The sequence below is a fragment of the Branchiostoma lanceolatum genome, chromosome 7, assembly GCF_035083965.1.
Source record: "Branchiostoma lanceolatum isolate klBraLanc5 chromosome 7, klBraLanc5.hap2, whole genome shotgun sequence".
NCBI classification, from domain to species: Eukaryota; Metazoa; Chordata; class Leptocardii; order Amphioxiformes; family Branchiostomatidae; genus Branchiostoma; species Branchiostoma lanceolatum.
In genome coordinates, this window is record NC_089728.1 from 8,995,192 (window position 1) to 9,011,483 (window position 16,292).

The 16,292-nt window shown below is 38.3% G+C and overlaps 2 protein-coding genes across 5 annotated transcripts in view; one reads left to right on the forward strand and one right to left on the reverse strand.

The window, feature by feature from the left end:
- The first annotated feature begins 153 nt into the window (after positions 1 to 153).
- On the forward strand, positions 154 to 11,944 carry LOC136439076 (programmed cell death protein 6-like). Of its 3 annotated transcripts, none has more exons than XM_066434233.1 (6): positions 154 to 285; positions 2,701 to 2,762; positions 3,564 to 3,608; positions 6,936 to 7,094; positions 7,524 to 7,633; positions 9,742 to 11,944. In XM_066434233.1, exons 1-6 carry the CDS (start codon positions 215 to 217, stop codon positions 9,841 to 9,843), a joined length of 549 nt encoding a protein of 182 aa, XP_066290330.1. In that variant the 5' UTR covers positions 154 to 214; the 3' UTR covers positions 9,844 to 11,944. The 3 variants fall into 3 exon arrangements, with proteins under 3 accessions (XP_066290330.1, XP_066290331.1, XP_066290332.1); XM_066434234.1 differs by lacking the exon at positions 7,524 to 7,633 and adding an exon at positions 7,912 to 8,021; XM_066434235.1 differs by lacking the exon at positions 154 to 285 and adding an exon at positions 450 to 832.
- A 131-nt stretch (positions 11,945 to 12,075) lies between these two features.
- Positions 12,076 to 16,292, reverse strand: part of LOC136439059 (ankyrin repeat and SAM domain-containing protein 6-like) — a 28,433-nt gene continuing 24,216 nt past the window's right edge. For both annotated transcript variants that reach the window (XM_066434208.1, XM_066434207.1), the window contains 4 exons: positions 16,131 to 16,198; positions 15,572 to 15,688; positions 15,299 to 15,365; positions 12,076 to 14,774 (listed from right to left, as the gene is read on the reverse strand). In XM_066434208.1, the coding sequence (XP_066290305.1) occupies positions 14,707 to 14,774; positions 15,299 to 15,365; positions 15,572 to 15,688; positions 16,131 to 16,198 (320 nt within the window). In that variant the 3' untranslated portion in view covers positions 12,076 to 14,706. The remainder of the gene's footprint in view (positions 14,775 to 15,298; positions 15,366 to 15,571; positions 15,689 to 16,130; positions 16,199 to 16,292) is intronic.

Below are 16,292 nucleotides of genomic sequence, written 5' to 3' on the forward strand. Positions count from 1 at the left end.
ACATGGACGTTCTGTGCAATTGTTAAGAAAACGTACAAATTGTGCACATATACACTTTAATTAACAACAAATAACCCATGATATCTATCGTTATCCCTTTGTGTGGATGAAGTATCTATAATTTGTTAAGATTAAGTTGATCATCATATTTCGAACCCTTATGTCCCCTAGTACTAAGTGCTGTGACCCATGAGCCCATCCCAGAAGCTTGAAAATGGCGTATGCACACCAGGGGTACGGCCAGCCGCAGGTAGATCAGAATTTCCTCTGGCAAGTCTTTGGCAGGTGAGTTTAGGTCGTGGTATTACTGTGTAACAGTTCTGAAAGCTGTTAAGAATATCTGTGTCTAATTTTAGAATTAGTTAGCTCGCTTTTCGTCGAGATTCATGCATTGGTGTAAACCCCATGAGCTGTGTCCCCACCTGCGAGTGAGATCGTCTGCAGTGATGCGATGCTGCGTATGTCTCCTCAATGGCGAGGGCGCAGATTCTTTCCTTCTTTTCGGCGACTTTCCCCACAAAGCCGTAGGTCAACAGTCACTCAGTTGTTGCGGTTACGCTAGAATGGTTTCTCTGCTATCGAAATCCGGTGAAAGTCGTCGAGTTTGGGGCTTTTCTCGCAATGGAGAAGCAGTAGAAGAGGATGGTCAAAAGTGGGTGTGGCCCTCCCTAGAATCATCTGCATCCTGGCAAATCACACCTGTAGAGATGGGCACGGGCCATCGATGCCGTACGCGCCGCCCCTCCAAAGTTTTCTTTTAATGGCAGTTTACTGTGGCTGGAAGGGGAGATAAACAAAACCATGGTCGGATGTGTGTGCCAGAGGTTGCAAGGTAAGATAGGAAACCTGTCTTCGAGCATGCTGATATTCTTTGCCCTGGTTTTGTTTCCATTCCTTGTCGATCGCTGTCACACAGAGGAAGATTTTGCCAAGAAGTAGCATATTTTTTTTCCATGTAGCGGCCGATATTTGGTAGTTTGTTTGTCGCAGACGTGTCGAGGCGCGCCTTTCCGATAGAACGTGATCAGCAATTCAGTATGCAAGGCTGGCCCGCCAGGATTGCCCCTTGTAAGAAGCCAACGGATATGCCAATGTGTGTCAAAAACTGGGTGTGGTCCTTCTCAGCTGCACTTGTGCCTTCACGGCGAGGGGAAAATTTCTAAAGTACCCGAGAAGGATTCAGACAGGGTGCCCGCTGTATTCGGTTCTACCCGCGCTGCGTTCCTTTTTGTCTGCTCGGAGGTATAAGAGGCCTACCGAGATCAAAGCTGAAGATAAGACCCAGGCATATCATGATGGAGACAAGAGCTCGCAGGAGAATTGTAGTAACCGGCATGCCTTACGCTCAGATTTGGTCTTGCATATACAACAACAGATAAGTTAATTGTATATTTTGAGTAAGCCGTGTTGTATTGTACCTGTCAGTGGAGAAATTCTGTGTAAGGTATAGAAAGGCAAGATGCTTACATTATGTGTAGGAAACCACAGCTGCCAATATGGGTGTGGTCCAAAATTTTCTAATATAGATGATCCCAGCATAGAGACTGTCCTGGAAATGTCAGTGTTGGTGTGAAAATTTTGCTTTTACAAAGATTAAATGGTGCAAGTAGCATTTAATTATGTCTTCCTGCCATAGAGGTGGTTGGAGGGCACCTATATTGCTGGTTAGGGTGTGGCACCCATCCATAATTTTCCTACTCTCTTTCAAGATCGTAATATATATCCACCCACAAGAGAGGGTAAAGAATACAGCCAAGCACCAGAAAAAAATGTGTTAAGAACGATTTATGTTATAGTATCTTTTAATACCGCTTATTTTGAATGGTGGAGATGGAAAAATGTCATTCGCCTTGATTCCAATATGTTACCTCTTATGCATGCTGGCTGCGCAGTTGCACTAAGTTCTTGTTGTAACCAATGCTGAAAACTGTTCACAAGTCCTTTTGACAGCATTAGAGGCTAGAGCTAATATAGCACTTCTTTCATGGCTATGAAGGTTTTGCAGTTTGTTTTTCTGTTAACAATTTGTCCCGATGCATTGTAGAATACTTTGCATATATTGTTGCCTTGTGCTCTTTTCCCATTTACAACAGCTTTAATTTTCAGTCCATTCATACAAAATTTTTTCTTTAGCACTGAGCACTACAAGTCATGTACCTGTTAATCTTTTTGTTCACTGGCATTTTTTTCGTACGTCGGTGAAAATTTCCATTTCTCCTCCCGCAATTCAGATTTTGATGGTTGCAACAAAGAATCAAGATGGCCAGCAAAACTGGGTGTGGTCCTAATATCATCCTCTGAAGTCCGAGTGAGGACAAATTTCCCATTGAGAAAAAGAACTCATAGCCCGGGAAAAGGCCATCATCTGAAGGATGAAAAAAAGACTTAAGATATAAACGGCATTGTTGGATTTATCTGAGAAAAGATATCGTTTTCGGAACCCAAGGCGGTCCATCCGCAGAATGACATTTGTTCCAGACATGCACATTCAAGATGGAGGGGCGACAGGAGATGTGACATGTATTTGGACGAAAGAAGAAAACATGGCAAAAAATTCCAGAAAATTAATTCATTGGTTGGATGTTTGTAGGTTAACTTTTTTCCCACTTCTTTTGATACTCATCCCCTCATTTCTCTGGTTAAGAGAATTGATTTTTTTTTCTTTCATTTTGTTAACTGGATTATCCGTTCTCCTTTCAGAGTGGATGCAGACAGAAGTGGTGCTATTTCTGCGAAGGAGCTACAGACCGCCTTGTCCAATGGTAGGCCTTGCTTTTTTAATGAATACAGATAAATGCACTTAAGTGAAATTCGTCCCTTGCTTTGCCAGTTTCAAGTACTTTTTATGTAAGGGATGAGTTGATTTTGTGTTTTTCTTCCTTTTTGAAGATTATACTGTAAGACAGATTTATTAACCAAGTCCAAGTATGGAGTATATTGTTAAGTGATTAATTGTCTGGGGGAAAAATTATTTTGCAGATAAAATTCAAGATAGGTAATTTAGTCAATGATAATGGTCAACACTTTGTTAAGTAGAGGCTTAAGGTAAAGCCATATTGGTTTCGTAGAATAGACTGAATCAAGTTACTGCCATTTCCGAGAATTGAATGATGAATTCAGGGTTATGTAAAACTACTCCCACCTACCAAGTGGTGGGCGAATTGACCTGGGAGGAGGAGAAAATGATGGAATTTTAGACGAGTCTTTGGGGAGGGTATGGCACGGAGGTGTCACAGATCCAGGGTGGTATATTCAGCCCGTAATTGCAGATCATGTTTCTGATGGATGGAGTACCGATTACCATAATAAAATGGGGTCACTTAATCTCACCATGGCTACACTGACAGATGACGAGGGGATAATCATAAAAAGATGAAACATCACGATATCCTTTTGTGGTCAGAATTTTCAAGATAAAGATGGGTTTAGGAAGGGTCAAGGTAAAATTATGTGAGCAATCGGACAGGGAAATATGTACGTAATTGTTCCTATCACTGGTGTGATTAGTCCCATAGGTGTTGTTGCATGGAATCCAATTTTTCATCGATCAATTCTGTTTTCAGGAACATGGACTCCCTTCAACCCAGAAACTGTCAGGCTTATGATAGGTAAGAGCAGCTGAATATTTCCTCAATGTTGCCTGCTGGTGTGGCTGATGCCTAAAATACCGCCCCCGACAGTTCCCAGGTTTAAAACTTGTCCGTTATTACTCAGACAAGGTGTGCAACCATCTCGTCGTACTGCTCTTTCGTGGTGGCAGGGCCACACCTAAAGTTTTCTACCTAACTGCTGAAGTAATAAATTTATTCATCAGCTGACCAACTTTTTCTCCCTAACTCAGACAGCCTGATTGAATTGGTAATGAGGGAATTTCCCTAACTAGGCTCACAGAGTGACAAGGCTTTCCAGGAAGAAGCCTGACTTCCCAGTTTTCCCTAACTGTGTCTCTCCAGTTCATATTTATCTTCGCCGAGTACTTGTACTCGGAGAAGATTATGTTTTCGGTTGAAAAATCTGTTGGATGGGTCTTTATGTATGTCAGGAGCATAACTCAAGAAAGCTTCAATGAATCTTTATGATTTTTGGCAGGTGTGTAGGAGTTGTGCAAAGGAAGGTCAAGTTCAAAAATGGTTTACCTGTCGTTTTCCAACTGTACTGCAGTAGACTTTGCATTTTTGTGTGTTTGTATGTAGGCAAAAAAAGTGACGGAAACGTTGATGGATCTTCATGATTTTTTGCAGGTGTGTAGATGTTGTGAAAACGGAGGTCAAGTTCAAAAATGGTTTCCCTGGCATGTTCCATCGGTACTGCAGCGGGCTTTATATGTGTGTGAATTTGTATGTCGCCAGCATAACTCGAGGTGCTGTTGACGGCTGTGCATGATATTCAGTTGGTAGGTAGGAGTGTTAAAGAGGAAGGTCAAGTTCGATAATGGGCCTCCTAGCGGATAATTAAGGTACTGCATCTGAGTTTTAAATTTTGTGGTCGAATTTTCTGAAAGTGCCAGGTTCATGATTTTTCACCAATACATAGGGTCTGGAACAGGGAATAGGTGGTGCAAGTTTGGGCCCCCTAGCAGCTTGTTTGGACCTGCAGTTGGCGTTTTTGTTGAAACCTTTGGATGCTTATAACTACAGAAGGGGTTGATGGATCGTCATGATTTTTGGTATGTAAATAGCTTGGGTAATATTTTACATAATCAAATATATATTATGAAAACCAGGAACTAATTTGCATAATAAATGAAGAAAGTTTATCAATCCGCTTAAAGTTTGTGGTCAAATTTTTTGTAGGTACTAAGGTTATGATTTTTTGAGTGGTAGATAGATCTTGGGGCAGAGAATAAGTGATGCAAGTTTGGGCCCCCTTGCAGCTTGCCTTAAACTGCAGTGGGCCTATTTGTTTGTAACTTTTGAGGAGGATAACTCAAGCAGGGGTTGATGGATTATTCTTGTATTTGGTATATATGTTCCTTAGGTGATGATCAGCATACTGATATGCTCACTATGCAGATCATGACCTACTTTACGTAATAATTGGCATATATAGGACTGCCGCAGCATAGTGCGCGGCATGTGTTAGTACACACTTGGCGTCCAGAATCTAGGTCAACAGCTGGCGTCCTGAATCTAGGTCAACAGCTAGCTTACTACTAGTAGCTAGGCAATTGAAAAAAACAGGACTAAAATGTATCTGTTATGTTTGGTATGAAGATTTAAAAGTGGATCCTACGATTGACGTAACATGGTAATTATGCCAAACAGGACCTAATTTGCATGATTAATGAAATATTTTAAAATGCGCTGAGTTCTATGTTTGTGCCCGTTTATATGCATTTTAGTCGTATTCTAGTCTTTGTTAAAGCTTATATCAAGGTCTGCATATTGTTCAGTTACCAGAGCTAACCCTTTGTAATAGCTTTAGCCTTTGGTAGCCCTGGCTGTACTTCTCTACAGCCGAAATATCAAATAAAAACAAATCACCTTTGAAAACTGTGTCATCCTTCACTGAGAAAGAGAGGCTAGTAAATATCAATCATAATCGAAATATCAATTATTCAATTGACCTCATTTGAATTATTGCTGAGATTATACAAAGATAATAACACTATGCTCGTAAATGACAGGACTTTTTATATTCATGTTGGGTATTTCAAAATAGCTGAATCTGATAATTGACATAGCCAAGCCAAGTTACACAATAAGATGCTGATTATGCAAAACAGGGTCTAATATTTGATAGAGTTATACTACATGTGTACTTCACTACGTTTTGAAAATCCATCCAGTTTTATTGCGTATCTTATTACCTGGATGTCTAACCGTCATTGACATTCCGTGAGAGGACTTTCAGACCTGTGGCATATCAAGCCACTGAGAAAGAGGGGAACATTGACAGATATTATTTAAGCAAATAAAGACTTGAACTTAATTATTGTTTAGAAAAACGGCTTTGTAATGCCATATTGGTAAATGGCGGGAATTCAGTACTTGCATCTGTCTGTACAATTCATATTATTTGGCGAAGATATGAGGTCGTGGAACTCTAGTTCCCTAATGATTTGGGCGGTGGTGCCCTTTTCAAAGCTGCAAGAACCCTGTGACTTTGTTATTGATCTGGTACTATGTAATACCAGAATAGAGAAGTGTGTATTGATGGGTATATTAATATCTCCTTCTTTATTGTGTGTAGTATACAGTATTCTTTCCACCAAAGTGTTTGAAAACTTTTGTTCTGAATGAAAAGCATATAGAGAGGTCGTAAAGGTATATTTTCTTTTGTAATCAATTTTTATGCAGGAAATAGTCATTCCCAAATTGATCTAATGACCCAGTTGGCAATAAACACAGTACTTTGATCCTTTTTCTTCCTTCCCGTATATTTTTAAATTTTCATAATACGAAAGTCTAGGATTTACGTATTACGTTTTTGAGTTTGAAAATCTTATGTTCTTTCGCAAAATATTTGTGCATAACTGCCAAGTACATGGTACATTTGGTTTACTGGTAGCAGCTTTTACTTTGTTTGCTTATTACACTTACATTTCTATGATATTCAGTATATCAGCATTAGGATTAATTACTTGATGTAAAAAAAAATGTTTCAAGAAAGATATAGTTTTAAAGAAAACAACATTAAAGGTCAACAGAATGGAAACATGTTTAACTTTAACATATGGATTTGCCATGACTAATTACTAAAGTAAAGAAGTTTTTTTGTAACAATATTCAATCTAATTTCAAAAGTGCAGGTAATCCTTGCTTCATCTATCGATGATTGATTGACACAGTTTTTGAAAGAAACAGTCAGGCTTGAAATTATATTGAATTATTCCAGAGATTGTTGTATTGAAAAGACTGGAAGACTGTTTTTCATAGTGTGGCTTAAGAACTTTAAAAAAATTCAACTGTGTTTTGTTTTGACCCTCTTGTCAGGGATGTTTGACAGGGACAACTCTGGAACCATCAACTTCCAGGAGTTCCAGTCCCTGTGGAAGTACATCACGGACTGGCAGAACACATTCCGCAGTTACGACAGGGACAACTCGGGAAGTATCGACAGGAATGAGCTGAAGAATGCCCTGACGGGTTTCGGTAAATCGCACATCTGACTGAGCTTTGAATGTTATTCTGTGTAACATAACTTTGTTTACTTGTTGCTAATGTTAATGTCTATACAAAAAAGTAAAACCTCTAAATATTCTTGAAGATAACTATTACCATATGTGTTTGCTTGCTGTGCTTTTGTGGATATCTTTCTTTATCTATCTTGATCTTGAAGCATGCAAATCTACCAGTTTGTAGAAAATTTTCTGTAGAAGTTGGTTTTGAAATTAACATTTAATGCATGTCTGTCTTAGAGCTGTTTCAGAAAAGCTAAGAATGGGAGGTAATTCAGGAAATATCGCCCCTTTTTTTGCTTTGCTTTCCCTCCACCACCAACCAGCTTTTCCGTGTTGCTGCTCATTTCTTCACTTCTCTGAAACAGCACTAAGATGTTTTGAATGTTGTTGTTTGCCTAAGGGTTCAATCTGTCGGACCGTTTCTACGAGATCTTGCTCAGGAAGTATGATCGTCAGGGTCGGGCCAACTTGTCGTTTGATGACTTCATCCAGTGTTGTGTTGTAGTTCAGGTACTTAAAATAAAGCATGTGTCGTCAAGGGATGGTTTCAGGAGGATCAAGTTTTCACTTCATGAAGTTAAAAGTTGATGTGTTCTAAAGTATATCTTTGACTTTGAGCAAATCAAATTACCAGAATAAAGCTTTTGACATCAGATTTGCGTTACTCATAATCTACAAAAAGTTAAAAAGTTGACAAAGAAGCATGTGAAACTTGTATCAATCTTGTAGCCCTCCCTTAATCACTTTCTGTTGCACCTGTGTGAGTTAGTGCTTTTGTGTATTTGTAGGTTATAGACTGTCCGACCGATTCTATGACATCCTGATTAGGAAGTTTGACCGTCAGGGCAGAGGGCAGATTCATTTTGACGACTTCATTCAGTGTTGTGTCACGATACAGGTATGATGCTCTCTGGCTCCACCAATCAGGAAATTCTAATTCAAAATTTGATCTAGATTGCTGAGGCAATACATGTATGTGGTACACTGCCATCCCAGTCATGCTCTGTGAGAAAGTGAAATGTTTGTTAGACACTGTAAATTGTGAAATCATGACACTGTTAATATGTTTTTTTTTATTACTACTGTACTACGGAATTGTTTCAAACACACATTTAAAACACAGTTGAAGCCACACGCAAATTGAAACCACTGAATGTGAATGCTTTTACAGTATTTTTTTATTTTTGTACCTTCCTGTGCTGCCCTGTGTCCTAATGAACTAACCAACTAACATAGTGCAGTAAGTTGTCGTCTCAGCGTCTCTATGTTGTAGTGCCATACTTGATCTTAATTAATCCTATGAAAAACTTGCCTAAGATCTTACTGCAAACTGCTTAAAGTCATGTTATGGTGCAAAACAGCGACAACTCTTTTGACGGTTTGTATCTTCTACCCAACAATGAGCTCTTCATTCAAAAGTTTGGAGTGTCGTATCATCAAGATTATTGTAAATGAAAAAAAAGTGTATCAGTCATAGTAAAATATTGATCTGCATTTCAAAAATTTCTTGACTTCTACTTTAGGAACAGCTAGCAGCTAATGCTCTGATCTCAAATGCATCTTATATAAGTATAAAAAGGAAGGCTCATTTACTTCCAAACGACTTGTGGATGTAGGGGCTATATGGACTACACATAAAAACTAACCAGTAAATGTACTCCCACAGATCCAATCACTGCGTAAATGGAGACTGTCGTTTGCTATCATGTTATAATAGATTGACATTAGAACTGTGTCCTACATGGGAGGTGCACTGGTGAGGGGTGGACTGTCTGCTTTCCTCCCAGCCTAGGGTGATGTTGGCGGCAAGTGTGTGGTTGTGTCCGTCTCCATTTGCTGTTGACATCAGCCCCAGGCTTGCAGGACTCACTCTTCATGCTACTCTGTCTTCTCTCACTAACATCATGCCATTTTCAATGGGTAACCAACCTTCAGAAGATGCATGGCTGCCTTTAGACTCTATTCCTCCACTCTATGGATCTAACTTGAACTGTGCTTTATAGATCTAACACTAATTGTTTCAAATCATGTACATGTACTTGTACATGTACATGTACATGCGGTAACTGTGAACTCAGAATACTGTTACAGTAGTATGTCCTGTTATAACAAGATGCAGCTTTCTTTCCTTGTTTCTAACATATTCATGCTGTTGGTACTAGTTCACAATGGAGAGGTAGATCTAGGTAGTATAGCTATAAGTATATCTTTTATAGATACATACCAAAGACTTCTTAAAGTTTAAGAACTATTTAATTAAAGCTTGGCAGAAATACAAATCGGACTCCATTTTGAGTTGACCAAGTTTTCATCAATGTGTTTTTACATTGGTGCCAAGGCAATGCAATGGTGCTCTCTGTCTAAAAGATTTTTGTTTTGATCAGAGAAGGCAGTAGATGAAAGATAACAAGAATATTGTGTATATAATGTTACGTGCACCTAAGGAATACATTAAATATAGATAGTTTGTACAAAGTGCCAATTTTGTACATTTCTGTTGTTATTGTGAGGAATGTGGAGTTTGGACAAGAGTTTGGCCCACAATTTGAAGTGCGATGATGACCATACCTCTGTAATGAATGAAACTAAAACTCCTTTCTCCTCATCTTGCCCATCAGACTCTAACTGGCTCCTTCCAGCAGTTTGACACCAACAGAAATGGCTGGATCGACATCTCTTATGAGCAGTTCCTCACCCTTGTCTTCAGCCTCAAGTCATAGACAACAACTTACCATACAAAACCTTTACAAGGTTCTTGTCTTGCATTGTGGAGATTAGTTTGTAACTTAGTATTTGGGGACTTTCCTGATAATGTAAAATTCAACACTTGATGTAACTGAACCAATCTTTGCATCACTCTACTTTTGAACCTCTCTACAAATCCCTTGGATCATTCCCAAAATGATGTAAAACAGTTTGCCGTACTACAGCATGTCTTCAAAGGTGCATGCCAGGTGCATGTTGCATTTCCTCCCAATCCTTTGCCACAAGGTTTACATGTAATTTTGCCCTCCGTATATAACATTATTGTATATACACTTTAAATGTTTCCTTTCTACAAGTCTGTGTACAGTATTGATGTGTAAGGCGTATGAATGGCAGACGAGAATGGTACATGTATGTGGACTTTGAAAGATAGACTATTTTGCTACAAAAGAAGCCCTATAGCGTGCCTATTTGCAGTGTATAATGTCTGTCATCTCCCAGAACAGCATTCCATTGATGTGGTATAATATCATGGAAGTAAGGCTGAGTCTGGCAGGCGGCAACAATACCGTATGGACATGTACATGTTTCGCAGCCCGTGAAGTGGAATAAAAAGTGGCGACAAGCATACAAAAAAATAAACAAAAATAAGAATTACAACAAGGAGAAAACCATAAATCAGCAAAGAAAGAAATACACCCGGAGAGAAACCAAAGGGATGCGGCTAGGCCTAGGCCAAAGAGGAAGGACTGTAAAGGACATACTAGTTGTAAAGGTGCATGTGATAGTGGACCAGGATACTGCACACAATATTTAGTTTGTGTGTAGGATGACTGTCTTACACTTGCTGTGTAAACTGATGTAGACGACAACTCTTCAATGTGCATGTAAAACAGAAAAACATTCATGTAAATCTTGTGGCAAAGTGTTTGAATTGTGGAATCTTACCTCTTCTCCATATGTGCACTTTAAAGATGTTTTAACCTGTTTTAAGGATAAATAACGTAAGGAAGGTGTCTTCCAACATGATGTTTCACTCTGGCTCTGTTATGAACATTATACTGATCTGTGATTATTCGAAGGATAAAATCCAATTAACTACTTGACAAGAAAGATTAAGACTTAGTGCTCTGGTGTGCGGAACTTTCAATGATGTCATCTTTCTGAACTGTACATGATGTATTTTTGGTGTGTAAAGTTTGAGAAATTTTGGAGATATATTTACACGTAGAAACTGTAGTAGTGAAGTCTTTAACCAGAAATAAGTGCCATCTAGTATTAGTGTGAGGTATTTTGAAGTTTTCACTGGCTTTGTAAAACTCCACCCCTTGATTGTAACTACTGGTCAAAAACAACTTGTTCCATCCATAGATAACTGAAGTTATGCTGCTCAGAGGTGACAGTAGATGATCCTATTTTTGATCTGATGTCTGCTTCCAACATTTTCTGGTCACAAAAGTACATGGCCTTGAAATATGATTCACAATGACTAGCAATGTCATGCCAACAGCAAACATGCTATACACATGTACTGTCAGTAAGGTCTTACCATGTAATGACTTACACATGTGTCTGTGCATTGGATAATTGTGAAAGGTAGCTGTCAATCAAAAGCCTGGCACAAGCTCAGCCAAAAGCTTATTTTGTTCAGAGCTATCTGCTGAAATATTGTACACTGTTGTATGCCTGCACATTTTGTGAGTCAAAAAGGTATGGTGCCATTGTATCTATTTGAAGGTAAATGTATCCATGTGCGATGTTTTGTATTTAAGGGAAGCCAGACGTCATGATTATGTAACAGCTGGCTTTGATCAATCCTGGTCTTCAAATCACTCTTATTATAGTAAGAATAGTCGATTTGAGAAAAAAATATATGTTCCAATTTGAGAGTTATTACTATGAACTTCCTGCTTATGAGATGATTGGCAGGGCACTGGCATTCATGGAAAGTCTAGGTGCTACTGTGGCAACTGGTAATTTAGAGGTAGGTGTTAGGAACTGATTTTGCACCAAGCTGAAGTCAAGAAGTACATGATTTCTTTTGTAATACATGTACTGGTATCTGAAGTTTTTGTACAGATGACATTGTGATGGAATAAAGTGTGGTGAGCAGCAGTAGTTTTTCTGTCAAATCTAGCTATAGCTTTATTGATAGAGCCTCCTTGACTGTACATACACTGATAATGAGTTTATAAGTCTCATTCTCATGGAAGCAAAAGAAGATAAAATCCACAGACAGCACTCTATATCATTAAGTACATTTATTGCAAATTTGGGAATGTAAGAACACTATAGATTGAGCTCCTTGTTACTTCTAGGCAAAATGTTGCCACGTATATATATATATATATATATATATATACATACATACATTGTAATTAGCTTTAATATAATCAGTGGTCTTTCAAATTACGTGTACCAGAATTCCTTCTAAACAAGCATTCTTCATGGGTCCTTGACTCCTTGTCCTGTTTACAAATATAGCACTTTCTACAAGTATAAATTGTACAAAATAGAACTATCTGCCTTTGACACAAAGATATAATCAACATGACGATACAGCTTTGACATAGCAAGAGAACTTGATAGAAAGACAATTATAGACTGTCTGCACACCTAACATCACAATCATTTCCAGTTCCAGGTGATGAGTGAAACCTATAGCTAGTAGGCACTTCAAATGTGTGAGATGGCTTTCCACAGCGATTATGTTATCCCAAATGTCGCTCCATTTTCATATCTTCCTTCCACTTTTCAAAACCCTCTTGCTTGTGTTCAAACGGTACGATGTGATGTGATACAAGATATTATTTTACTGTGTGCACAAAGTGGCGAGCAAACTGTTTCAAAGAACATGATCAGCAATCTCTAAGTACGTATTCTTAACAACTGCTACATTTTTTCATGTATAACCACATGACAGCAATGATAGGGCAAGCCAGTGTTACAATCTGGAGTATATACCGGGGCTCTAGCCAGCTTTAGATATTCTGAGAGATTCTAGTTGACAAAAGAAACCATAGAGACCACATTGAAGAGAAGCTGTGACATGAGCAGGTTGATATCTAAAGGTACATTGGTACTGCACACATAATACTGTAACAGAATGTACTTCAGAAATGTAGATGCAAGAGTCTGGAATAGCCTCTATGGCAGGTTCTAGGAATCAGGCTTTTTTGGGCTTACAATGTGCTTTGTTTTTCCACGGTTATTCTAATTGTGCAGAGGTGGCCCAAAAGAAACCAAACACAATTCGAACTAATACGCCATCAGTAATAAAGCAAATCATTAGCCCCAAAAAGGCAAAACTCGTAGAGCCACTAAGGGGTCTAAGTCTGGAAGATGTTATCATCTGGGCATACAAAGTCTACCTCAAGGTGTCCTATGCAAGCAATCCATGTCTGGTGTCTTTCCTTCAAGCTAGTAAGAAATGTAAGAAAAACATTAGGAGGTTGTTTTTGCATGTCTAAGCCTAATTTTGCACCATTTTGCTGCAGAAATGGTTCTGTAGCTTCATACTTTATCTTTCATCATAAAACTATTCCTTGGCAAAGTCTACATGAAGGCAGCAAACATACATTTATGAAAAGTGCTTGCATTGACAAAAGACAACATGACATAATATTTAAATGAATGATTCCAAAGAAGTTAAAAGACTGTCTGTATGACATCACTATCCACTATATGACACTACAGTTAACACAAAAATAGTTTTGCACTTGTACTCAATACAACATGCTGTTTAACACAAATTTCATCTAATGCAAATACAAAACGTGACGTTTACTACTGTAACAGCTATTTCAGTACTGAGTAATAAAAAGGCTTAGCCATTTCAAGACTAGCCATTCTTTAAAAAAACACTTAAAGCATTGCTTGCAGCCTTTCTCACTATGCCTGAATATACACAATATTTCGTACATCTATAGAATTGGTATATATATTTACAGGTTTCACGACGCAAGTACGACTACCGAAAATACTCTGATGTTAACATTGCCGGAATGCTCCAAGTTTCCACAATACTAGGATATGTTTCTGATGCCAAATCAGGAGGCCATTTCATACATGTACAATACAGTATATGTGTAATAAGCATTTCGTTCTTGGTAACAAATCACTACATTCATACCAGGCTGTAACAGATGATGTTCTGATTCACATGAAACAAAAGGCTGCCATGTGATCTGCCTATCCTACAACAGAGAAAAGTTGTGACTGCTGAACAAGCATTATAATATCTATGATGCAAATACATTTGGTAATTATGTAGACAGATGATGAAAATGACGAATAACACCTTTTGAAGGACCTGTCCACAATGCTTATCCTTTCCTTTTGACCAAGCGCATGTTTTTAGTGTATGTGCTTGTGCAGTTGATTAGCAAATTCACATAGAAAAGTGTTGACACCTACATATAACATGTTGGGAATGGTTTTCTGCAGATCTTGTATTTTGTAGAGGACTACTACACAATAAAATGGTACAAGACCTGTAACTGGCACATTTAGAAATTTTTGCCCAGTGTTATCATACTGTACGTAGACTTCTTAAGCAGTCTATCTTCAAGGTGACTCGAACCGGAACAAATGACACCACAACTGGACATCATACTACAAGACAGGATCGTCCTGCAGTAAGTTATAAATATTCTTAGTTTTTCCAAGTAGACACTAATATCTACATGTTACATCTTATACACAAAACAAGTCTATGTTCTGTTTCTTGTCAAAACACCAACACAAGGGCTAGTTTACACTTCAATGTTATCTTAAGCCAACAACAGTTCATGATCTGGATATGCCTGGTATAATGTATTTTGCAGTATTGTCTTGAGCGTGGGTTTTGATTAATGTACATGTACAAGGCATCTCCACTAAGCTTTGCGACCGGCCTGTACCGGCTGCTGGGACATGTTCCAGTTCACTAGGCTGCCTGGACCACCTGTGGGACAAACAATGCAGTAGAATGAGTACCAGAAAAATTATCTGCAAGTTGTGACTGTGAACATTCTCTTTCAGGATGTGTACCTAAACGTAACATCAGGTACAGGTACAGGTACATGTACTGGTATGTAGGTTTAGGTAACCTGTGGTCTTCAATGATGACAGAAACATGAATAAACAGTTAACAGAATGTTTAATCTGACTTGAGTTCACATATTTTATGCAGAGAACCAATGCTCAAATAAAAATGGTGCTCATTTCAACAACCATACAATGTTTTCATCTTTCTCCAGTGCTAAATTTTCATGACTGTGGTAGGAATAACACATTTTTAGCAACAAAATACTAGTAAGTCAAAAAGTTAATGTTCCAGTATTTTGGACCTGTATCTGAATGATTTTCATGGTACTGTACCGGTACTATTACACATCCCTACTGTGAAATATACCATGTTGATACCACTCATGTTTACTGGTTATGTAGGCTGAAGCTTAATGTTGTAGTACAACTACAAGTGCTTACCCATCCCAGTTCCAATGGCTGGCTGGAAGTTGTTGAGAGTTTCTCGGTAGAATTGCCTTTCTCTTCCCTATCAAGAGAGACAGAAAAGTCAGTAAAAATATGTTGATAACATGCTACACCTAGAAATTGGCAGCAATAGCTTCATGTCATATGACTTGAATACATGCAAGAGATATTGTGACGGTGGCGACTACTCTATTTCTGTGTCATTGTGTACTTAGACATTAAGTGGACTTCTCTTTGGACCTTGTGAAGAAGAAAAGGAACAGTTACCTTTTCCGAGTTCAGTTCTCCAATGGCAGAAAGAATTTGCCTCCTAGGTCTTTCTGAAGAGATTCCGAGTTCTCGCAAGTCGTCATCTGTCAGCGTAAGGAATGCTTCCATGTCCACCTGTTTGTGAGACAACAACGCTGTCAGGATGTTTGGGCAGAAATGTACATTCAAGATCACACTACCTGCTTTTAAAGTGTCTTTTTTTTACAAAAGCTAAACTTTATTGTCCTGTAATATATATACATAGATTTCTAGTGATGGGCAGAATATACATTAGTGCAGGGTGTTTCAGGAGATTTTTGGATCATACCTGTACACTGTAACTATGTAAATTTATCTACACATGTTTGAAGAAGAGAGAAGTATGCAAATTATAGTAAATAGTAATAAATAAATAATAAATAGAAATGCATAAAGCACAGGATAGTTTTCTAATCATCCTCTAGGTATCTAACTTAATGCATCAGCCCAAATGGGCATTATCATACAATGAACTTTATTGTCATTGTCACATAATTGTGCAAACATTTCTACATGTTATGATAATAATGGCTCTTACCTCTTGCTCCTCAAAGATAGCTCTGTATCTTTCCAGTGACAGCTTTTTCAGGAGTGCAGAAACCTCATCTATGACAAGAAACAGAAAATTACATAAACCATAAGAATACATGACTATGTATAAATCTCCCTTTACATGATTCCGCTTGCCACAGGGCCATAC

Excerpts from the sequence above, each read along its gene's own strand:
- LOC136439076 (XM_066434233.1), top strand. The coding sequence starts at position 215 with ATGGCGTATGCACACCAGGGGTACGGCCAGCCGCAGGTAGATCAGAAT. Across the intron at positions 2,763-3,563 it reads ACAGACCGCCTTGTCCAATG|GAACATGGACTCCCTTCAAC; the intron begins GTAGGCCTTGCT and ends TTCTGTTTTCAG. Across the intron at positions 7,634-9,741 it reads AGTGTTGTGTTGTAGTTCAG|ACTCTAACTGGCTCCTTCCA; the intron begins GTACTTAAAATA and ends CTTGCCCATCAG.